Source organism: Tursiops truncatus, chromosome 14 (assembly GCF_011762595.2).
Source record: "Tursiops truncatus isolate mTurTru1 chromosome 14, mTurTru1.mat.Y, whole genome shotgun sequence".
In the NCBI taxonomy this organism is placed as follows: domain Eukaryota; kingdom Metazoa; phylum Chordata; class Mammalia; order Artiodactyla; family Delphinidae; genus Tursiops; species Tursiops truncatus.
Window position 1 is genome coordinate 12,733,013 of NC_047047.1, and position 24,884 is coordinate 12,757,896.

Sequence of the window (24,884 nt, forward strand, 5' to 3'; positions counted from 1 at the left end):
GCACAATCCCATCCTCCACACCACCTCCAAAATATGCTTTCTAGAGCATAAATCACACCATTTCAGTCCCTCCCTCCAATCATGTAATCCTTCACCCCACCCACCCCCATCATCACCTCTGAGGATAAACCACAAACTTCTTAGAAGAGCAGGGAAGTCTTTCCTGATATGGCCCCACCTCTCTCTTCATACACATCCTTTCACTAGGATGCCTTTAGCCACAAAGTACAGAAAACTCAACTAAAATGGATTTAAATATAACCAGCCTTGTTATCTCCTCTAACTAGAAGTCCAGAGGTGGGAGGCTGCAGAGCTGCTCAGCTCAGAGGTTCGCAGCCTCCCTGAGGGCTGAGGGCCTTGCCCTGATCTCTGTTCTGTCATCCTCATGGGGGCTACATGATGTCTTCTCATCTAGTCACTCAACAAATATCTACTGAGCAACTTAGAAGCGCCAGGCATGGAGAATACAGTAGTGAACAAAACCAGACACTGTTACTCTCATTTTGTCCCTATTTCTATTACAGTACTGGACATATTTATTATGTTTTGTGGAGTGTGATATTAGGATATTAGGATATTTGTGGAGTGATATTAGGCACCTCTCTGAGCCTCAGTTTCCTCCTGTATAAAAGGGGATGATAATGTCCAGCTCAGTGTTATAAGACTTAGCGATCATGTACCATATAGAACCCAGGATGTGCCCAATTTATAATTGATGAACAAGAAATGGTAACTTTACAGATTTATTTTCCCCAAATGAAGAGTACTTTTCTTGTGTGTTCCTCAGTAGCCTGGAGGAATATTTTCAAATGCACAAAATAAAATACATGGGATAAGAAAGGAAACTAATTATATTGAAAGACAGTTACCAAATACTTTTAAATATATGTAACAAAGAAATATACACTCTTTAATAATAATTAAATAACATAATATAGTGTCAGATCTAATATTATTTTAAAGTAGTGATGAGTGTTAATGCTATTTCAAGACACCTACAACTGCTACTATTGAAAGTAGTGAAATGTGAAAATGTCTGTGATTTTTATCTTCTATCTTATCTTATCATTTTTATCTTCTATCTTATCATGTGAAAATGTCTGTGATTTTTATCTTCCAAAAAGTCCCAGGTGCTATTAGTGTTAATTGGTTTGTTGCCAACATTTATATTTCAAAGAGGTGCTAAATTTCAGGTACAGGCCAGGGAAAATAAAGATGCAGTTTTTTCCCATCTGGTTCTCAAACCTCCAGAATTCTATCCATGGACCTTTGGGAGTTAAAAGACCTCAAATTAAAAACCTGCCCCTGGAGTTGGGGAAGAGATAGTCTATTTTCCCCAAGCCGTAAAATTAGTATCCAATAAGGCCTCAATATCTTAAAGGCTTAATAAGTATATATTTTGTTCTGTCCATAAACTTTCATATATATATATATATATATATACACATACATATATACATGTATATATATATACACACACATACATATATACATGTATATATATCAGAAAATGGAGTCTGGTAGGGCTTTAGACAAGTTCTTCCTATCTGTGGCAGTGGCTGTGTATATCTAATTTCTTTCCTGTTCCAAGCTTGGAAAGATGGCTGCTTGAAATGTGCAGGAAATTACCCAGACTGCAATGGTTAATTCCTAAGAGAATCCCTAAAACTTCTTTCCTTGGGTCAAGCCTGTAATGGAAAGTATTACTGTGTAAAATGAGAGAGTCTCAGAGTCCTCAAGCTGCCCATCTGATTAGCTGTGTGACCTTGGCTAAGTCAACTCTCCTCTCTGAGCCTGTTCATTCATCTGTAAAAAGCAAGGGTTGGGGGAGATAATGTTTGTCAAACAGGGATCCAGACATGTATTCTTTTTTTTATTTTATTTATTTTTTTAATTGACGTATAGTTGATTTACCAATATTATATTAGTTTCAGGTACACAGCATAGTGATTCAGTATTTTTACAGATTATACTCCATTAAAAATTATAAGATATTGACCATAATTCCCTGTGCTATACAATTTATTCTTATCGTGCATCTATTTTTATACATAATAGTTTTGTATCTCTTAATCCCATACCCCTAACTTCCTCCTTCCCCCCTTCCCTCTCCCCTTTGGTAACCACTAGTTTGTTCTCTAGGTCTGTGAGTCTGTTTCTGTTTTGCATATACATTAGCTGGTATTAGTTTTTAGATTCCACATATAAGTAATATCATACAGTAAGTACTCTTGCTGTTTAAGAATTCTTAATCAATGGTGTATTTGTGTGTGTGATTTCATTTGATAATTTTTTTAAGACATTTTCTGCATCATCTGCCAGCCACCTTAAAAGTAAGTCATCACGGGCTTCCCTGGTGGCGCAGTGGCTGAGAGTCCGCCTACTGATGCAGGGGACACGGGTTCGTGCCCCGGTCCGGGAAGATCCCACATGCCGCGGAGCGGCTGAGCCCGTGAGCCATGGCCGCTGAGCCTGCACGTCCGGAGCCTGTGCTCCGCAACGGGAGAGGCCACAACAGTGAGAGGCCCGCGTACCATAAAAAAAAAAAAAAAAAGTAAGTCATCACATAATTTCAGTGTCTGCATTTGTACCTGTATTTACAATTGCAAGCAACAATACCATCTCAATTGTCACAAGCCAGTAAGGAGAGGCAGACAGATGTGGCAAATATATGATGAGCTGGTGCCACGTAAAGGTTATACGACATCACAACGTGCTGTGCTTGGGATGTTTCCCGGTGGTTAATGTACGAAAAGTGATGAAGGAGCAAAGTTATTCCACCACAAAAGGAAAGTAAATACGCTAAACAAGCAACAACAGCGAAAATCCTGTCTGAGGAGTGCAGTGCCACTGTCACAGGGCACCAGAAATTTGAGTGCAGTACACGATGGATTACACACATTAATGAGATTACTCTGAATTTTACTGATTTTGTTTGTAGATTTGTTCTCATTTAATTTGAATGTTTGTTTCTCCTTGTTTGGGAGATATCAATATAAGGGGTTCATAGGTAGTTTCACGTTTGTACATGTTGCAGTAGCATTATTACAAAGCAAAAACTGTTTACGACAACACTGGAGTTATATGTGATATATACTTTGTGAGTATATATATATACCTTTTTTTTTTAAGCTTTAAAGGAGGAACTTCCCAATATTAAATTTGAGAAACAATGAGCTAAGAAAAAAAAAAATCTCTGGGGCCCACCCCCCTTTCTGACCTTCAGGGGCTCTAATTCCTAGAGAACAAGGTCAGACCTGCATGCCTGCGGGGTGCGGTCAGTCACCTTTGGAGGGAGAGGGCCTTTGGGTGTGTTCTGCTGCTCTCTGCTGGCCATTCCGGGCTTGAAGAAGACTTTGGAGGGTGCTTTTGTCCAGGGGTTGAGGAGGGGCGGGGAGAGGGGGCGGGGAGAGAGCACGAGAACGCAGCTCGAAGGGACGTCCATTTGCAGGAGGTTACCCAGAGCTGCGCCCTGACCTTTCCGAACCCTCAAGACCCAAACTGCATCTGTTTTATAAACAAGCGCTGTCCCTGCTTGGGGATGAGGTCTGGATCAGGGATGGTGGAAGCCAGTGATTCCAGCGACTTAGGAGACCAAGGGGAGGCTGGAGAGGTGACGCTCAATAGGTCCCCCTAGCAGCTAAACCAAGGGGAGGCTCCAGGGGCTTCACCCTGGCCTAAGCCATGCAGAGCCCTGCCTCAGTTCTTGGCTCTGCACCTGTTACAGGACCTTGGCCTTGGTGACTTAAGGCCTGCGTATTCATTCAGAGAAAAGAAGGTCCCCTCCCCAAGGAGCAAGTGCACAGACACTTCTGCTGCAACAGGAGGTCCCTTGCCTTCTTATAATAGATCTTTGTGATGGCTAAACCACTGAAGAGGAGAAGGGAACAGTCCTGAACCGAGGAGCATCCCCTTGGTACCTAGCAGACCCTTGGAGACCCAGCCCAGCCTTCTTCACTCCAGCCCCACCCTCTCCTGCCCAGTCACCTTTCCTCCTCTGGGCCCTGCAGTTCCTCCCGCCTGTTCTGTTCCATACTCAGTGAAGGCTAGGTGTGGACGCCAGGTCCTGGCTTATGGGGTATTTGACAGCAGCCTTTAAGGACTGTTTAAGTAGCGGGGGAGCAGGCTCTAAACCAATCACTGCAACACTGAGGGTCAGTGCGGGAGGGGGCCGCAGGGGGACTGCCTGGGCTCCTGCCCTGGAGAACCAGTAACCAGTCCCTCCCAGCCTTGGGACAGCCCCTGGGTGCTGCCACAAACTTTTATCCTTCTGCATAAGTCAACCCCAGCCCCATCTTTTCCTACTTTTTCTCTCTCCCCAGCACTTGGTAGGCAGTCAGCACAGTGGCCTTCAGCATTTGCCCAGCTGGCACCTAGGAGATACCCAGGTTGTGGAATGGATAAACTGATGGGTTGGGCCTGAAAGGGAGTCTGGGGAGATGCTTTTTTGGACAGAGGCAGTGAGCAGGACAGAGAAGTTGGCCCTCTCCTCTTTCCAGGAGGCTAATAGCCCAGCCCTTCCTGTATTGCTCACCCTTTATTTATTTGGGGACACAGAAAACTCAACAAAGCCTCCCCGACTTCATCCATCTAAGTCTGAGTCTTTCCAGTGGGAACCACCAGGCTGGGCCTCTCTGCCAGCAGCTGACAATCCCACAGAATTACTCTCACCTCCCTCTTGTCCCGTAACCATACCCAATCCACTCAGCAGACACCAGCATCCCCGCAAGGAACCCAGCTTCCAGCATCCCCGAGAGGAACCCAGCTCCAAGAGGGAGCCTGAGCCAGAGGAGAGCTCCCTGCAAAGGCACTGGCTCTGTGCCCCTCTCCCCAGATGGCCTGTCTCCTAGTGATGGGTCCTCTTCTCTTCTCCTCCACCCTCAGATGCAGCCCTCTCGCCATCGAGCTCGCAGACTCTGATTGAAGAAAACTTGGAAGCCGTCGGGCCCAAAGTTCCTCTCCTAGTCTAGCTCTGAGGTTAACTCAGCCTCACATCCTTCCTCCAGGACTCACTGGCTGGGTGGCCTTGGGAAAATTACTTAACCTCTCTGAGCTTCATGTCCTCATCTCTAGAATGGAGCCCCTAATGGTACTTTCTCATACAGTCCTTGTGAGGACTGAAGGAGCCAATGTCTGGAACGTGCTTTACAAAGGACTCAGCCCATCATGAGTGCTCAGGAAAGGGAATCATCCCACCATCCTCATCACTGCAAATTAATGAGGCTTGTTAACTGCCCAGCAGAGCCCCTACTGACTAATCCATGACATTCAACCCTCAAATGACCCCCACAGGGCTTGTCGCTGGGTGCACTGAGCAGGCCAGGGCAACTCCAACCCTGCACCCAGAGCTGTCCCAGCACCGCAGGGCCACGAAGGAACTTCATCCTTCAGGAAGAGGCAAAAGAAGACGAATCCGGGAAGCAATTAGTAAAAAACGCAAGATAGCTTAAAAGTACTAAACTGTTCACTGCAGACTAAATTATGTTAGTAAGAAGCACTTGTATGGCATTTTAGCATTTACCTAGGAATTGGAAATACATGATCTCAATCCTCAAAATAAACTAGCGAGGTAAGTGTTACAATGAGCAGTTGAGGAAACTGAGGCTCACAGAGATGAAATGGCTTGTGTGTGGTCACCCTGCCAGTTAGCGGACGACTCAGAAGGACAACTTCAACCTGATTCTAATTTCAATTGGTACCAGGATCCTTGCTTTTTCCATTGAGGGGGATGAGTGTGTATGTAGGTATGTATTTGTATGTGTGTGTGTGTCTGTCTGTGTTTGTGTGCCTGTGTATATGTTCACAGGGGTGGATGTTTCTTCAGACTTCATCTCATTCCTGTCCTCTCCTCCATTCAGCCCTAAGATTCCCTGTGGCCAGAATATCTTGTAGTTCATGTTCATGTCTGTTTGTGCTGTGTCCAATGGCTTTATTCTGGGTCTCCTCTCACAGGTGCAGTGGGCTCTCAGAGTTGGATATCACTCCGAAGCCTCCAGAAGGTGAAGGGTTTTGTGACCCCCTGTAACTCCCAGCACTGCCCTGAGACCCTCAGAAATGCGGCAGCAAAGAATAAGGAACCACTTGCTCTGGCCGCATGCAGCAGGTGGGTGCCAGGGCCCGTGCAGAGACCTGGGAAGCAGGTTTGCAGCAGCCCCTGGTGGACCTCCTGGAGCATCATGGCCACGCTCCCAAATCCACCCATTAAAGGGAGGGTGGAAGAGGACCCCGCGGAAGGGCCACGGCCTGGGGCAGGATGGAGAGTGGCGGGCCACAGCAGAGTGGACCAGCTCCATGCAACATGATAAGATGAAAATACACGTCAAACTTGAAGCCACATGCCCGGGTTCAAGTCCCAGCCCCTCTGCTCCCTTGCGGTACCACCCTGACAGGTTACCTCATCTCTAAAACATAGATGTAGTAACACGTATTTCACAGCTTGCTTGTCACCATTAAATTAGTTGATTCTGGTGAAGTATTACCTGGCATAGAGCGGGTCCTATGAGGGCCGCATTATGACTTTCGTGGGCTCCAGGCATTTTTGCTTTCAAGGGGTTCTTCTACAAAAAATATTTAAAGTTCTTTTTTTACTAAACTGTTGGTATAAAGATGAATATAATCCAAGCCGGATTATATTCATTGTTTCTTTTAATAGAAATAAAAATATTTTCACGGGCCTCTAAGTATCTCATGACCCCGAAGTATCAGCCTGGTCTTGCCTAATAGATAAATGGGTCCTGGGGGCTCCCTCAGGTATGCTCTTGTGGATATTAAAGTGTCTCGGAAGCTGTCAGGTGCTGATGGCTGTAAGGGTCACGGTCATTCCCTTAGGAATGCTCGCCCATCCTCCTGTGCGTCCAGCATTCCTGCCGTCTACGTACTGAATGCCATGCTTCGATGCCAAGTTTTCCAGTAAGAGGATGCCCTCCGGCTTCTCCTTTCAGCCCCTGGGCATCAAGTAGATGCGGGGCTAGTGGTTCCGATGTGGAGGTAGCAGGCAGAGATCAAGCTGGGTGGCCCAGAAGCTCCTTTAGACTTCGGGGGCCGGGAAAGGCAGCGTTGGAGGCCAGATGCCCACTGGCTCCTTTCACAGCGGCCCTCAGAGTGGTAGTAACAGCGCCCTCTAGTGGCCAAAAATACCTCCAAGCTGTGCCTGCCTTAACTGCCTTCCAGAGGGGCCCCCAGAGACCAGAGCCTCAGGCTTGTGTTGACGTACACGTGTTTGCGTTTGTCTAACCCCCTCCCTCAATCTACATGAGGTTTGAACCCAGTAATATAACTAAATCCACAACTATCTGCCGTGTGTTCATGTGTACCCAAAGCCTAGATCACTGCTGTCCGTAGAAATACAACGTGAGACAAAGGCGAACCACATATATAACTTTAAATGTCCCTGGAAAAGGAAAAGGAAAAAGACGGAATTAATTTTGATAACGTGTTCTATTTAACTCAATACATCAAAATATCATCCTTTCAACAGGTCATCTGTATAAAGTTATTAATGAGATAGTTTAGATTTTTTTCATTGGAAGCCTTTGAAATCCAATATGTAGTTTACAGTTGTGACACATGTCAATCAGAACATTGAATTTTCATTGGAAATACTTATCTGTATTTTATGTACTTCATAAATTTCACAGCTCAAAAGGCAGATTCACATATATGCATTTTGCCAATCATACCTAAAAGCTTTCCAATGACTGAATCAAGTAATAGTTTTGAAATTTAAATGTAAGTTAAACTTAAATAAAATTTAAAATTCAGTTCCTCAGTCAGACTATTGACATTGCAAGGGCTCCACAGTCACATATGGTTAGTGGCTCCTGAACTGGACAGTGCAGGCTAGATCATGAAAACAGTAGCAGGAAGAAAGCACGCCCTTGTGAAAAGCCTATCTCCCTGTGGAAGAGAATTATTCACACGCTTAAAGCCTCTGGCGAAGGTTTCCCGAGTGAGAGGGTCGAAACTTACTTGGGGCATTTGTAAGGACTGAAGATGGCGCACGCACGCCCACAGATTTGCCTTTGAAGGTCTGGGGTAGGGGCCAGGAGAGTGTATTTTGGATAAACCCAGGGACCACACTTTGAGAGTCATCGCACAGTATCTGGCAGATGTGCGATCACAGGGGAGCTATGCCCCTGGTTCCTGCTGGTTCTGGAATGTAACAGGCGCTGTGTTCAACCAGGACTGCCAAAGACAGGCCCACAGGCGATCCACTGGAGAATGGGGAGAAAAGATAAATATAGGTGTCGTTATTATTCCTTCATGTCTATTTTAGCTCACGGTTTGTGTAGTTTATTCATAATTTAGTCCACATATGTTGGGAGAACATATTAAAAGATTTTTAATCAATAGGGGCAAATCCAAAAAGTTTTAGCCCTTGCGTTAAACAATTGTTCCTATCTTCAAGGAGCTTAGAGACAGGAAGATAACGTCTCAAGTGGCTAACCATAAAACAGGGCAGAAGGGAATACACAGCTTAAGAAAGCTACAGCTGGAGTTCTGCCAGAGTCAGGAAACAGGAGTCCTTATTTCCAGCTGCGCTGACGAGTAAACAAGTACCAGGAACCAAGACAAATAGCCTGTGAGATGGGACTTGTGGGTTCATCAAAGAAGGACAGTCTCCCAGAGGCAAGTGTAGGGTCAAAGGCGTGGAGAAGGGAGAGCGTCAGTCGTGTCTTCAGTGGAAAGAACAACTTGACTTCTCTGAAGCAGCGTGATTATGGAGGTACCTGTGGAAATGTAGGCATTTGGACTTTATTTAGTGTTTAAAGAGGGACCATTGCTTCCCGCTGCTATGATCATGACTTGGTTTAATAAGGATGGTGAACCTGGTACATGAGCAACAGGGCAACTTGACCTAGTTTGAGGCTCCTGCTTTCCTACATGGCCTGGATCTGGTGATCCTGAACCCCAGCTCCTGTGCCACCTGCCCTGCTGGCAACCTGGGGCAGCAGATGGATGAGGGACACCATGGTACCACCATCACCACCTGACAGGCACCGGGCTCTGCCCACAGGGCACGCAGAGTCACCATAGCACTGAACCTGCACTTTTATTCCAGGGATTCCCAACGTTTGACAGGGTGGAAGCCCTGTGGCCAAGACCTCTGGATCTGACCTGGGGACCAGATAAACTAAGGCTCAGAGCCAGACCTGTGGTAATGGAGGCAGCGGGCCCCACCTGCACAGGTTTTAGGATCTGGGGGTCCAAAATCTTGGAGCCAAGGTTGCCCCTGAGCCCCAGACCTTTCATTTGCAGGCCCTGAAAGTTTCACAGGAAGCAGTGATGTTCCTGCACTGTCTGGGCCTGGGGGTGCACCCCCAGCAATCCTCCACGACTCCCTCCCCGCCTCCCCGGTGACCAGGCCCAACATGGCCAGCCAGCCACAGTGAGAGCACAGAGCAGCCAGGGAACAGCGCACAGCCCGCTGGCTCCAGGCCCAGCTGGGCAGCCCCCTGAGAAACTCCTGCACCTGCATGGGGAGAAAGTGCACAAGGCAGCTCAGAGGGGACACCTCCCAGGGTCCGAAGCCTAAAGGAAGCCTGGCTATGCCGGCGCGTTCCGGAAGCGCCCCCGCCACTGCCGGCTCAGGTCCTCAATCAGGCCCCGAAGCATCCGCGTCCAGTCGTCACCCTTCCGCATCGGGGTACAGCGCGCCTCCTTGTGCTCCAGGGCGAGGATCTCCGCGGGAGTCTCCGGGGTCAGCCCGGCAGCCAGCACGGCCTCCGGGAACTTGGCTGCAGAGGCGGGAGCCAGACAACAGCGGGGAGGGCTGCGGAGGCAGGGCAGGTGGGAACAGGGGGCGGAAGACAGAAGACAGAGGGACAGGTACAGAACGCAGGCCAGGAGGGAGAAGAAGGAACAGGGGAAGGGGAGAGGTAGGGTGCAGAGAAAGAGAGAGAGAAAAAGACGTGTTTGGTCCCTTGAACTTATCTCTGCAAGCAAATTGCTCCTCCTTGTTGGAGGCCCAGCTCCCCCTTCCAGGACCACAGTCTCAAGACACAGTTCCACGCAGCACCCATCATGCTCATAAAAGCCATCTGTGGGACTTCTCTGGCCGCCCAGTGGTTAAGACTCTGTACTTCCACTGCAGGGGGGCGTGGGTTCCATCCCTGGTCAGGGAACTAAGATCCCGCGTGCAGCAAGGGGCAGCCAAAAAAAAAAAAAATGTCCATTTGTTCACATTCCTCTCTCCCCTGCTTGGTGAAGAGGAGGACCCCTGAAAGCCAAGGGGTCCCCCCGACACACAGGCACCCACCACCTGTACCTGGGCTGCCTCCCGTCCACCTGCTGGTAATGGTAGCTCACAGCCACGGCCGAGTGAGGGCACAGCAAGTACTGGTTCTCTTCCCAGCAGCGGCCCATGGTCTGGGTGATGGCCTCGTCTGACACTGACTGAGAAATTACTGCCTCTGAAAGCTGACAGGTTTCAGGGTCAGAGGGGTGGGAATCAGGGCTGAGGGGAAGTGGGGAAAAGGGGAGAAAATTCCCACCACGTAACATAGCCAGATATGCACCAGAAACGCGAATGAAACGTTCAGATTGAATGGCTCAGATCCAGCTCAGAGAAAAATCTGGTTTCCCACGTTTCCCAGTTTCAAATGGATTCACTCAAGTTAGGGGAAGGATACCTTTGAGTTTCAGGTCAACACATTTAGTTAGGATTTGGCTCATGAATCAGCAAATTAGTGTATGTAGTCTTGTTCGACAACAGGACGGAACACAGGGTAAGGGCACTCGAGCCTTCCTGCTGCTTTGTTGTTGGCACGCCCCCTTCCTGTGGATGTGAGAATAGCTTCCCGTCAGTTCCCACCCAGCTCTTGTGGCACCTCCTTTAGGAAAACTCCCCACTACCTTTAGACAGAGGAAGACTCCCTTCTCAGTGCTCCCTTGGTGTAGATGGTTTATTTGATCATTCTCTGAAAATTCACTGCATGCTTACAATGTGCCCAAAACCCTGCATATACTCAACTGCAACCAATAGAGACCAGAGGGCATTATAAATTGTTTAGATACCTTCCTGACCCATTAGGGTTCACAGAAGACAATGCGTGTGTTTTATTTATCTTTGTATCTCCAGCACCAAGCATAGCTCCTGACTCATGGTCAATATGTAACATGAATGAGTGAATGAATGGATGAATGAATGCTTCTCCAGCAGTTGGAATATCTTCTACGTGTATGGCGGGGGAGAGAACGAAGAATTGGGGGATATGGTGTCTGTCTTCATGGAGCATCTCATTTACATGAGGAGAAGGATTGTGGATGTCAATACAAACCATTAAATAAGTTGAACTTTGGCTGTGTTACGGTCCGAATGTTTGTGTCCCTCCCAAGTTTATATGTTGAAGCCCTAATCCCAATATGATGGTATTTGGAGGTGGGGCCTTTGGGAGGTAATTAGGTCATACGGGTGGGGCCCTCATGAATGGGATTAGCATCTTTATAAGAAGAGGTCAGAGGGCTAGCTAAATCTCCTTCCACATATGAGAAGGCAGACAACTGCAACCCAGAAGAGGGCCCTCAGCAGAACTCAACCACGGCACCCTGACCTCAGTCCTCCAGTCTCCAGAACTGTGAGAAGTACATCTGTGTTGTTTCTAAGCCGCCAGTCTGTGGTACTTTGTTATAGCAGTCCAAACTAACTAAGACAGGTTGCATCAAAAGCAGCATAGATTCCAGAAGACAGAAATTCCACTCCAGTCTGTGTGGGTGTATCTAGTTCTGGAGACAACCCTTTAAGATGGACATTGACCACTGAAAATTACGTCATGTAAGGGACAGCTAAAGGAAGGCTTAGCAGGTAAACGAAGATTCTCTTCAAGTATGGGAATCAGATGGCTCACCAGTGCACAAGCTAAGAAGTAACAGGTTCTAGCTTGATATAAAGAACTTCATAATGATTACAGCTGATGTGAGGTAGTGAGGTCCTAGGCACTGGAGATATACACAGTCTGGATGACGATTTGGTGGGAATGTGGCAGAGAAAATTAAAAGCAAATTCAACATATGAAATTCTTTTTTTATATTAAGTAAGTTTTCATCGCCAGGTTACCTTAAAATAAAAGCAATCCCTCCCTAGGCTCCTACCCATCTGAGGAGATAAAATTTCTCCTTCTTTCTTTTTTTTTTTTTAAAAAAAGCTAATAGAACAGTAGTTTCTGCTCATACTGGATGGGAAAAGTGGCTTCCAGTTACTATTGGAAATCAACAATAATAAATAAAAACAACAGTTAATATATTAAGCCCTATATTGCCAGGCAGTATACAAAGTTCTTCATGGGTATTATTTGACTTAAAATTCAACAATGCTATGAGGCAGGCATTCTCTTTATCCCCATTTTATAGATGAGGAAATTGAAGCACGGAATTTAAGAAACTGGTCCAAGGTCTCACAGCTGGCTTGGAGTTAAGCCCCACCTGACTCTAAACCAATAACCTCTACTGCCTCTCCTCATTCAACAAAGAAATCCACATGAAGTGACGGCAGGTGTGCCAGGCTTATAGTAGGTACTCAAGAAACAAGCATCCCCTTTCCTTGAACAGATTTTCAAACCCCAAGTCTGGTCTTGTGGCTGCACCTTTCCCTTCTCCGTGGTGTATGGGTGGTAACTGACCTTGCTGTGCAATTCCTTGGGCAGACTCACACCTCGGGTCCTTTCAAACTGCTCCATGAGGGCTCTCGTCACCTGGCTGTCAGAGCCAGAGAGCAGCCAGAAGATCCTCTCCATGTTGTACGGCACCTGGGCAGGAAGGCAGGGTCCCGAGGGTCACGCTGACCTCAGCCCTCGTCCACCTCCACCCAACCAACACCTGGGTCAGACCTGCACATCGCCTCACAGGCCCCACCTGAATGTCCATAGCTGATGCCAAGGTTGGTTTGACGGCCTCAGACAGAGAGAAGTCTCCCCGCTGGACGGTCCTGTGGATGATGTCATTGGAGTTCACTGCCACGACCAGGTGGATGGGCAGGCCCATCTTCTGAGCGATGAACCCAGCTTAAGAGAGGAGAACAATGGTCTCTTAGACACAACACCAAAAGCACAACAACACAAGAAAAAAAAGTAGATAAATTGGACTTCATCAAAATTAAGAAGATTTTGTGCTTTTGGAAGCTTTTGTGCTTCAAAGGAGACTATCAAGAAAATGAAGGGCTTCCCTGGTGGCGCAGTGGTTGAGAGTCTGCCTGCTGATGCAGGGGACACGGGTTCGTGCCCCGGTCCGGGAAGATCCCACATGCTGTGGAGCAGCTGGGCCCATAAGCCATGGCCGCTGAGCCTGTGCGTCCGGAGCTTGTGCTCCGCAGCGGGAGAGGCCACAACAGTGAGAGGTCCGCGTACAAAAAAAAAAAAAAAAGAAACTGAAAAGACAAGAATAGGAAAAACTATTTGCAAATCATATACCTGACATAGAACTTGAAGCCAGAATATATAAAGATTTCTTACAACTCAACAATAAAAATAACCCAATTAAAAATTAGGCAAAGGACTTGAGTACATATGTCTCCAAAGAAGATATACAAATAGCCAATGAATACATGAAAAGATGCTCAACATCATTAGTCATCAGGAAAACACAAACCAAAACCCCAGTGACGTACCACTTCATACCCACTAGGATGGCTAGAATCAAAATGATAGATAATAACAAGTCTTGGTCAGGATGTGGAGAAACTGGAACCCCCCCCCCCCCCATACACTGTTGGCTGGAGTGTAAAATGGTGCAGCCACTTCAGAAAACAGTCCAGCAGTTTCTCAAAAAGTTAAGCACAGAGTTCCCATATGACCCAGAAATCCACTCCTAGTTTCTATATACTCAAGATAACTGAAAGCAGGGCCTAAGCACAAATGTTCATAGCAGCATTATTCATAACGACTAAAAAACGGAAACACTCCAAATGTGCATTAACTGATAAATGCATAAACACAACGTGCTATAGCTGTACAATAGACTAGTATTCAGCCGCAAAAAGGAATAAAGTACTGACACATGCTACAACATAGATGCTCCTGGAAAACATTACACTAAGTGAAGGAAGGTCAGATATTGGATGATTCTATTCATATAAAATGTCCAGAATAGGAAAATCTATAGAGACGAAATAGATTAGTGGCTGCCTAAAGCTGGGAGGGATGAGGGGAAATGGGGAATGACTGCTAAAGGAACAGGACTTCCTTTTAGGGTGAGGAAAATGTTCTAAAACTGATTATGGTGATGGCCGCACAAATCTGTGTATACTAAAAACTATTAAGTTATATACTTGAAGTGGGTGAATTGTATGATATGTGAATCATAGAGCAATGAAGCCGTTACCAAAAAAAGAGGGAAACAGTAGGAGAAGGTGACTGTGCCCTGACACTGTTCCCGTGCCAAACCCTGCCCCCAGGCAGGTACTGACACACGCTCGCCACCATTTGCAGGAGAGAAAATGGAGGTTCTGAGAAGTTGAAATGACCCATCCAAAGCCTGCTAAGTGGCAGACGAAGGATTTGAACTAGGTCTGTCTAAGTCTAGAGCACATGCTGAGTCCCCTGACTCAGTCTCCTAGAACCAGCGCCCTCAGACTGCGTCCCCTGGAAAGGGACTGAGGGGGCACAGAGCAGCCCTAATAGCGGTGTCTATTGGCATGGAACAAACAAGGAATTCCTCACCCTGAAAGATGGAAAGCCCAGAAAGGCAACGTAGTTTGGGGGAAGGTTCCTACTGCCATGAATGGCTATCTCTGATGAGCAGGTGAAAGGAGTTAAGGATGACCGCACCACCCAACATCACTCTTAATTTTGCAAAGCACATTCACAGTCTTATTTCACGTGATCCTCGGTAAACATCATGATATCCTTGTATGACAGAGGAGCGACGGAGGCTCAAGGGGTCCAGGGGCTTAAGGTCAAGCAGCTGGTTCCTGATGGAGCAGGGCTAGATCGGAGTCCCCTCTGCAAACACTGCTTTTGTGCCAGGCGCTGTGGCAGATACTGGGACGTGTGCAGGTGGCATCACTCCCTGGAGGGTGATGCAAATGGGCAGCCATGGAGGGGGAAGAAGGCTGAGCCATCCTTGTCTACCAGCCAGCCTGCCGTTCTTTCCATCCCTGTGTTAGCTGAAGTCAGGAAGCCTCCTGACCGCTAAGATACTTTCATGGTCTCACCTAAGCTGTCCTGGACGCCCATCAGAAGCGATGCCACTAACAGAACCATCAGAAAACAAGTCATGCCAATCAGGAGGCACGCTTGTGAGGATTCAGGCTCTGGAGCCAGCCTGCCTGGGCTGCCATCCCGGCTCTGGGACTGACTGCTGTGTAACCAGGGGCAGGCTGACCAACTTCTCTATGCCTCAGCTTCCTCGTTATAAAATGGAAATAATAGTATCGTCCCCCTCATAGGCGCATGTGAGGATTTAAGGAGTTAATACGAGAGAAGCATTTAGAGCAGTACCTGATGCATCGTCAGTGCTTGATAAATGTTAAGTATTATTATAGGAAATGATTTGAATGCCACGTAGCTCTATAGCTCTTGACCCTCATAAAGTTCACAGACACGCATAAAGAATCTTATTTCTGCGAGAGATATGATAAGTGTTCCAATCTTTGATAGCTGAGGAGCTGAATCTAAGAGACAAGACGTTTAGCGAGTAAAGGACAGAACTGGCACAGAAGCCTAAGTCCAGGACTCTTTCCACATCACGCAGTCTCCAGGGAAAACACGCCGTGCCAGGCGAGCCCTTATCTTCAGAGCGGGCAGCTGGCTGGAGCTGGGAGGAAAGTCCACGTTCCTGGCAGAGGGCACTGCCAGCCGGGCCAGCAGCTGAACCTTGGCCTAGTCTCCCCACGTTCTGCTGAGCAAACACATCAGATCAGGCAGCCGGAGCACCTTGGGGTTAACTCATCCTCCTTCCCCTGTGGCAAGAGGCCAGGATGTCACCCCCAGGGAGTTGGGGCAAGTTTTCTGGAAGCTTCTTGTGTGTCATTTCCCATCACTTAGGACCCAACCTTTATCCTCAACCAAAGTGCAGCTGGGAGAACGGGGACCACAGGCGTTTTTCTGGAAAGCCCATTTCCGCCCAGGGGTCTCCTTACCTGCGAGGCTACCGGCACCCCCCGATGGTACAACCACCTCCACGGGGGGCAGTGGGTGCAAGTCTAAGGTTGGTGCACACCGGAAATAAGCGAAGAAGTGGTGGGCCATTTGCACGAGGACCCGGGACCAGTTGATGGAATTCAGACTCATCAGACTGTGCTCCTTGACAAAGGCCACGTCGGCAAACACGGCCTTGATGGGCTCGTCCAGCTCATCGCTGTTCCCCTCCACTGTCAGAGGAGAGAGGAAAGGGAGTTATCATGAAGGACCCCCCGGGGGCCAGCACGTGCCCATAAGGTCAGCATGTACTCCTGGGCTGAGACCATCCTGCTGGGACCTTCACTCAAACCACGTCTCATATCCTTGGGGTCACATTTCCAATGTTTCTACCATTATCTAGAACGAAAGAAAATGTCAGCTTTCTGGGATATTGGGGGAGAATTCCTCTTTGTATTCCATGCCCTCTTCCCCAGTCTCTGGGGATGGTTTATCAGATTGAGAGATGGTGAGAGGCTGGGCTTTACTTCACCGTCCTCCATCAGGGGCTGGAGGGAAAGAGTCGCTCTTCCCACGTGGGTCCCTAGTCCAAGTTGCATCCCTCAACCCAGCCCAACCAGCAATCCAGCCAATATTGTTCTCTTGTCTGAAACCTGGGTCTGTTTCTCCACTGGGTCCAAACTTGGAGGACAGTGGGGGAAGATTATCAGGGGAAATGCCAGAGTAGGCACCGAGGTTATTTTTTTTTTTAAATAAATTTGTGTATTTATTTCTTTATGGCGGAGTTGGGTCTTCGTTGCTGCGTGCGGGCTTTCTCTAGTTGCGGCGAGCGGGGGCTACTCTTCGTTGCCGTGCGCGGGCTTCTCACCGCGGTGGCTTCTCTTGTTGCGGAGCACGGGCTCTAGGTGCTCGGGCTTGTGGCACACGGGCTCAGTAGTTGTGGCTCGCGGGCTCTTGAGCACAGGCTCAGTGGTTGTGGCGCACGGGCTTAGTTGCTCCACGGCATGTGGGATCTTCCGGGACCAGGGCTCGAACCTGTGTCCCCTGCACTGGCAGGCGGATTCTTAACCACTGCGCCACCAGGGAAGGCCGGCACTGAGGTTCCTATTCATTCCACCCTTCATCGTGTAGCAGTAATGAGGCTGCAGGACTGACTCCAGATCCATGTACAGGGGGGATATTTGCTGGGGTGCTAAGGAAAGATTCACTGTTTTTAAGAGAGAGCCACAGGAAGAGAGACTTGGTTACCTTCAGTAACCATCATATGCCACAAGAGGAATGAGGCTGAATGGAAGATGGAGCAGAGAACCTGGCTCCAGTGAACCAGCCAGTCGGGAGCCTATCCCACCTCTAGACTTCCAGGGACATGAGCTGAAAACTATCCCTGTTCAAGCCAGTCTGAGTTAGATTTTCTGTTACTTCCAACCAAAAACATCCCAAGTAATATATAACTAGCCCTTGCTGATTATCCCGTGCTTAAGAAGAACCAAGTATACAATGTATATGGAAATGCATGACTTTAGAAAAAATTAGTGTCCAACACACAGCAATCCAGGTGGCCCATCTCTACTCCCTGAGCTCACCAGCCCCACAGAAAACACATGCCCACCGTTAGCTCCCGAACTAACACATGTCCTCCTGGAAACCAAATCAGAAGATTCCAGAAAGGAAGGGAAGAATTTGAACAGTCCTGTTTTAGAAACAAAAGCTAATTCCTTTAAAGGTTCCTGCCTTATTTTCTTGAAGCGCAGAACACGTATGAAACAGAAATGCCCTTTGCCTCAGGCAATAGCACATTTATGACATACTGTGTTCATCACCATCTACGTGTCTGCCACTATTTTTCTTTTCTTTCTCTCTTTCTTCTTTTTAAAATTTTTTGGCCATGCCACACAGCATGCGGGATCTTAGTTCCACAGCCAGGGTCGAACCCACGCCACCTATGCTGGAAGCGCGGAGTCTTAACCACTGGACCACCAGGGAAGTCCCTGCCACTAATTTTCAAATGTGCACCATTCTCCACCCCATGGTCAGGAACGGCGCTTCTACACATGCCCTTAGGTCAAAGCCTTCCAACATCTGTGGACAAGGAGAGAAGGGCGTAGGTGCAGATTAGAGGTACGAAAAGCTCTTCTCTGCTTTGATTCTAGGTAAAGACAGTCCTAGATTCATAAAGAGCAATTTTGGTGCTTAGGGTGTAACAGGGACACTCAGGAACCTGAACCTTGTACATGAAAATCTTGTCGTGACTGCAGGAAAATGCAGCCAGATATGGGTAATTCATTACTAAGGCTAATGTGTAAGATTTTTGCCAACACCCACCTCAGCTAAACCATAAACTTTTCAGTGGAATGTGTACGTGCTTGCTAAAGAAAAGAGTAGAAGGGGCTTTTTGTTTGCTCTTGAACAAATAGACAAAGAATATTCATGCTACTCCCATGGGTAAGGTTCGTTCTCACTGTTCTTTTGGTCCTTGACAAAATTGGTGTTCTATAAAAACATCATCTATGGGATTATAACAGGAGGCCAGGCCAGTTATAGAAGGAAGGTTTTCTGCCACCACATTTGCTGTCCTGCCAGGTGAGTGACCAAACCAAGCCAGGCCACCTGGACAGCTTGCCCAAGGCCACAGTGCACAAAACCTCACCAAGACCCCTACTGCTCATATTCCAACTCCTTCCTTGGGGCTACCTGGGGTGTAGTAGGGTGTCAGAGGTAGAAATAAAAAATAAAAAGTATGACTCCACTCGAACCCACGCCGCCTTCCTACACTCTTGAACTCCGTAATGATTAAACGCACTCAGAACAGATGGCCAGACATTAAGGAGATGGCTTTTTGCCTCTCTGCAAACACAAAACCCTATGATTCGTGATGTGGCTCAGGAAGGGGGGTCACTAGCGATGGGTTCCACTGAGTAGCTTCTTATTTTAAATACTGAGACCTGCTAACCAAGTGCATAGCTTAGTTGGTTCAACACTGCAAGGGAGGGCATGAGCTGCCAACACGCAAGGGCACATTCTCTTAAAAATAATTATTAAACGTGTTTTTGCCATCTGAACTTCAGTGCCCTGGGACAGAACCCAAGTCAGTTGGCTCAGGCTATGACTCTGGGTAGCTGCCTGTAGATATGGACCAGCAGGGTGCACATGCAGGGAAGTGGCATTCTTTGGGGTACGATTTTCAACCTGCACTTCCTCGGTTGTACTGTCAGTATTGGTTTACACACCTGTCACCTCCAGTAGTTTCTGAAACTGTGTCGCCACGAGCCTGCTCAGTGCTAAGTCAAGGCATACACCAACCTCTAAATATGACTGATGAAGGAAGGGAAGGAGAGAGAAAGGAGAGGAGGAAGGATGGTCAGCTAGTCGATTGACTAGTTTTGTTCCAGCCCATCTCCCAAAACAGACCACTCGAGGCAAAGCCATGCTGTCCCCGGAGCCTCTGTCCCAGCACTCACCTCCAAACACGTGGACATTCTCTCTCAGCACTGTCGTCATCTGGAGCTCCTGAATCTTTGTGCAGCGACCTTTGGGCAGCAGAACAATGATGTCCACGTTCTCTGCCCCCTGAACACTCTCGATAGCAGCACTCCCTGTGTCCCCAGAAGTTCCTGGATGGGAAGAAGGAGGAACCCTCCTCTTTAGGACGAGGGAGATGGAGAAGGAAAGCAATGGCCCCTAAAGCACGGTTGCCAAGTGAGGCAATATCCTGGAGGGTAGGAACCCAGTACTTAATCTGGGGTCCTTGAACCTCCAAGGGGTCCACGGATAGAAATCAGGGCATCTGTGAGCTTGGCACTGTATCTTCTGTGTATTTTATGTATTTAAAATATTATTCTAAGAAGGTTCCACAGCCTCCACCAGACTGTCAAAAGGGTCTGTGGCACAAGAAAAGTTTAAGAACCCTGCTCTATAAATTAGGAGGTTGGGATTACCATGTACACATTATTATACATAAAATAGATAACCAACAAGGACCTACTGTAGAGCACAGGGAACTGTCCTCAGTATTTTGTAATACCCTATAAGGGAAAAGAATCTGAAAAAGAATAGAGAGATAGATAGATAGATAGATAGATAGATAGATAGTTAATGTATAACTGAATCACTGTGCTGTACACACACACACACACACACACACACACACACAGAGTACTATAAATCAACCATACTTCAATTTAAGAAAAAGAACCCTGCTCTGGAAGAACCAATAACACACTCCCCGAGAGACATCAGTGGAGGGCATCCTGTGGGTGGACCCTGGCAAGCTGGGGCACGGTAGGGCTCCAGGGCGCACGGCCACGATGCACACCTACAACCACGGTGATGTGTTTCTTCCTCTTCTCCAGGAAGTACTGCAGGAACTGTGCTGCGCAGCACAGGGACAGGTCCTTAAACGCGTAGGTGACCCCATGCCACAGCTCCAGCACGTTCAGCCCATTCCTCAGTCTGGATAGATGGACCACCTCTTTGTGTCGGAATCTGCTGAAGGCTCGGTCGATCAGATCTGCGAGGGGAGAGAGGGGACGTTGGACGGTGATTAAAGGCCATTCTCTTGTCCCTCAAGTTCACTCTCAGTCTCTTTACACTTTTACATTTGAAGTTTCTTTCCCTTGTTACCAGATAAAAAGACCAGAAGTTTTTATCATAAAGGATACTGTGTGTGAATATAATTGTTTAATCCTAGGAAAAATGTCTGAAAAGGCATGAACTAAACTGTTCATGGATTCCTCATAGTGATGGCCCCAGAGACCAGAATTGGTGCTGTAAGACTTTCATTTTTCACTTTATAAATTTCTTCATCATTTGGATTTCTTGTGTGCATGTATTCCAATGAGATTCAATTAAACAACTGCATAAGAAACAAAGCAAATGTCTCATCTCTTCTAATTTTCCTTCCTAAAGACAGAGACTTATTTGTTTGTTTTTGCATTACTTAATCTCACACCTGTGATGCCAGCACCTTGAGATGGTTTACTTAGAATCCTACCTAAGGCTAAGGTCATCTAGAGTAGTGTTTCTGAAACTTTAATTAGTGAACCAATCACCTGGGATCTTAAAATGCAGGTTTGGGGTCTGTAGGTCAGAGAAGTCTGAGAATTCTAATATGTACCCAGGCAACACCATCAGTGCGGGTCATCGAACTACATTCTGAGTCCTCTTCTCAGCCCCAAACTCTCACCATTACATTTGGTCCACAGACCAGCAGCACTATTAGCATCTGGACATTTGATAGGAATGTAGAATTCTCAGGCCCACCCTAGACCTACTGAATCAGAACCTGCATTTTAAAGATATTCCCACAGAGAATCTGTAGGCACATAACAGTCTGAAATGAGCTGGACCAGAACACTCTCAAAGTCCCTTCTGGAATTACCATTAAAGGAGATAAAACAGCAATCTGAGGGTCTGGGTGTTTTATATGCAGGAAGGAAATACCCCACATTCAAGCATCTCAGGACAATAGCGAAATCCCTTGAAAGGGTTTTTAAAAAATAAGCAAAAAAAAAAAAAATCTCCGCAGATCACTTTGGCATTCATCTCACTGGAGGTGGGAGCTGGAATGAATGAACACTCTGGGGATATTTCCAATTCTGGGATTCCAGAGTCTGGAAAAAACTCCAAAGTTTCGGAAATGTGGCTAGGGACCTCCTAGGGGTTAAATGCTGGATTTGCAACTCCATGGTGGGCTGGGCTGGCAGAAGAGTGAGATGGGAGAGTAGAAAGGCAGGGTCTGCTCACCATTTAAGTCATCTCTTGGAATGAGCTCGGGGCCAATGAAGAGGCTACACAGCTCCTTCACCAGGCTGGGGTAGGAGGCCACACTCCACTGACGCAGGGTGTCTCTGTCCAGCTGAGGCAGCTTCTCGGGCATGTAGAGGCCCCCATCCGGAGCATAGCCAGAGAAAAGGGCCCCTTCAAAGTCAACGCGTGGGGCCATCCCCCGAGTACTGACGTACCACATGATCCTGGAGGCCTGCAGAGAGAACGGTCCCAGAGACACTTGATCTCCAAGCTCAGTACCCCAGGGGACAATGCTGAAGTACACCCAGCCCCTTCGGCTAGCCCCTGGGCCATGATCCATGGGAGGCTGGGGCTCTGTGAAATCTCAGGCCAGCTTCACCTGAGGCTGCGCAAATCCTGACCTCTCCAATCAAAATGAGGTCATTCTACTGACCTACTGCCACGGGAGAGGGGGTACGGGAGCATTCTGGGAAAGGAGAACACTTGGTCCTCACTGATGAGGAAGAAGTCCTTGGAGTGGGGAGAAGGAATAACACTAATAAGGCACGTGTCATTTTGATACCCCCCTCGATAAGGAGAGGATGACACACTTGATTACACTCCCTTTTGAGAGATGTATCTACTTCTGCTAAAAAAATAATCATCACCTTCAATGGATTTTTAGCAATGCTGCCTATAACCTAATGGTTCTCCACTCTGGTAGTTTGTTGCAATCGGCCTGGGAGTGTTTAAAAAAAATACCCCTACTTGGGACTCTACCTGGATCAATTAAATTGAAATCTCTACATGAGGCTCCTTGGGTGGGTCTAATATGAAGCAAGGATGAAGAACAGGGTGGCCAACCCATCCCAGTTTGCCCGGGACTTTCCTAGTTTTACAACTGAAAGCCCCAAGTCCCAGGAAACCCCTCAGTCCCAGGAAAACTAGTACGGTTAGTCATCCCAGGTGAAAAGCAGTGCCCTACCTCTCAGCCCGATCCTAAAATAGTTAGAAGTGCTGATATGCTACTCTTACTATCATCTGGCCCGGCTCACTGGTCCTGTCCTGGCAGAACTCTGATTAGCATGGAAGGGGATAAGGTCCAAGGGCACCCCAGGCCTAACTCTGGTCACACTTCACATCAGTTAGGTTCCCAGGAGCCAAGAACCATGTTAAGCAGCTAGGCTTGAGCTCGGAACACCTTTCTCTGGATCATGGCTGTGAATTCTGATTATAAATCCCCACAACACCTCTGGGGATGAATTTGACTCTCAGTACCAGCTTGGACTTACTTCTGTGCCAGGGCCAGAGGGGAACCCCTGCCCTCTGGGGACAAAGCCACCTGAAGCCTTCCACCTATGAGAAAGGGAATGAGCTAGCATTGACCTGGAGGAATTCTGGTTCCCTAGACTGTGACTCTGACACAGAGAAGCCGTGGCAAGCATGAGGGCAGTCAGAGCTACAGAGAAGCGCGAAAGAAAATCTCTGCGGAATGCACTTTCCCGGGGCGCTGATCTCCGTTCCCGCCTCCACCTGGCCCAGGAACAAAGGAGAGGGCCTGAGGCCGGGCTCTGCACATGTCAGTGGGAAGAAGTGGACTGATAAGCACACGGGCGGCTGTCTGCACCAGGAAGGGCCGCCGCCGCCGTTCTATCCAAAGACCCCAAGGGGCAGCCTTCTGAGGCCAACACGGCAAAGCTACATGCGCTATACACCACTGGGTTCAGTGTAAGGTAAACTGGAGAGAGAAGCCCTGAAGTAGAAGCCGCTGCCACAGGACGTGGAGAAGCTGACGAAAAAAATCAGGCACTCTGGTTGGACTGCTGTATGGGGGCTGTATGGGGGCTCCAAGCATCCGACGGGGACTGAACTAAGTGGCCTCTGGCGCACGATTTTATAATTTGCCCCTGTGACTCCGCTGGGCCGTATTCCAGAGTGGAGACAGGTCAGAAAAACTCTGACCAATAATCTGGATGAAAAGCAAGGGAAACAAGAGAGCGCCGCAAGACAAGGAAACGTTTCAAGAAGGGTTCCTCCAGGAGGCGAAGAGATTTCTGAGCAGGGGTGAGGCCATGGGGAAGACTTAAACCTCTGCGGCCGAACCCCTGGCAGCCGATCGCTGACCTCGTACTGCGGTCCCTGGGGTGGAGGCCCCGATACGCCCACGGCAGGCGCCGGCCTCTCCAAGGTCACTGGGCACCAGTCCTCCGGCTGGCCTGGTCTTGGGCCAAGACGGTTTTGATAAGGTCTTAGGGATAAGGCTCCACTCCCAGCCTCTGAAAACCCCGCAGACTTCTCAGTGTCGGGGCTCTCTGAGAATTGCAGAAATCCTGCCAAAAGTGCCAAGCATCGGGAACCCTCAACCCTCCCAGGTTCCTCCAAGTCGCAGCGCCCGAACTAGAAACTGAAGAAAGGGGTTAGGGAGGCCGATCCAGCCACGCTGAAATCCGGGTTGAGCGAAAGTTCCAGAGCTCAAAAGTCTCGCTACCGATTACCCCGGAGAGGGTGCCGCGATCGCCGGAAGAGGACCCGGAAAGGGGACCGGGGGTCGGCGCGCTCGTGCTGGAGGCTCGGCAGCTGGGGCGCCCGCTCGCGGGGGGGCGGAACCCCAATCCCCGCCCCGGAATCGGCTGGTTGGGCGGGAGAGTGGGAGGGCTGCGGGGTCCGGGCCAGGCGCGTTTACCTGGTGCCAGGCTCTGGGAGTGGCGGGGCGCGGCCCGGGAGGCGGATCGGGCGCGGCGAGAGTGCCTGGTTCCGGACGTGCGCGCGGACGCGGGGGCAGCGGCCAGGCTTCCGGTCGGAGGATGAGCCGGGCCACCTGGCAGGGAGGCTAAAGGCGGAAGAAAGCGGCGTGGGAAGAGGTGGAGGAGGGAGCGACAGGGAATGCTAACGAGAGGGAAACCATTTATTCTTCACTTAGTTTGCTTTTCTGACACTTTGCTAAGCGCTTTATTCACAGTCTCTTAAATCTTCCTTGCAAGCCCCGGAAGCACCACATCGTCGCACGTTGCAGGGTAGAAAACTGAGCGCAAGATGCAAAGAAGAAAGGCCCTTATCGTCTCTGGGCTTCATGCTTCCCACCTACGAAAA

General features: G+C 48.4%; 1 protein-coding gene across 9 annotated transcripts; it reads right to left on the reverse strand.

Moving 5' to 3' along the window:
* Window positions 1-1,875: 1,875 nt before the first annotated feature.
* THNSL2 (threonine synthase like 2) lies at window positions 1,876-24,567 on the reverse strand. Of its 9 annotated transcripts, none has more exons than XM_073791153.1 (9): window positions 24,478-24,567; window positions 21,813-22,047; window positions 20,383-20,577; window positions 19,529-19,681; window positions 16,073-16,303; window positions 12,850-12,998; window positions 12,618-12,743; window positions 10,268-10,419; window positions 1,889-9,772 (listed from the first exon to the last, which is right to left on the reverse strand). In XM_073791153.1, the coding sequence occupies exons 2-9, from the start codon at window positions 22,033-22,035 to the stop codon at window positions 9,547-9,549; spliced, it is 1,455 nt and encodes a 484-aa protein (XP_073647254.1). In that variant the 5' UTR covers window positions 22,036-22,047; window positions 24,478-24,567; the 3' UTR covers window positions 1,889-9,546. The 9 variants fall into 9 exon arrangements, with proteins under 9 accessions (XP_073647260.1, XP_073647256.1, XP_073647254.1 ...); XM_073791154.1 differs by lacking the exon at window positions 24,478-24,567 and adding an exon at window positions 24,290-24,429; XM_019942235.3 differs by lacking the exon at window positions 24,478-24,567 and adding an exon at window positions 23,919-24,426.
* Between the last annotated feature and the right edge of the window lie 317 nt (window positions 24,568-24,884).

Bases quoted from the DNA above. Each gene is read 5' to 3' on its own strand.
- THNSL2 (XM_073791152.1), bottom strand. From the start codon at position 23,239: ATGCTTGCCACGGCTTCTCTGTGTCAGAGTCACAGTCTAGGGAACCAG. The intron at 20,578-21,812 runs GTGAGCAGACCC...CTCCCCTCGCAG, and splicing joins TCCAAGAGATGACTTAAATG to ATCTGATCGACCGAGCCTTC. The intron at 10,420-12,617 runs GTCAGTTACCAC...GAAACCTGTCAG, and splicing joins CCAAGGAATTGCACAGCAAG to CTTTCAGAGGCAGTAATTTC.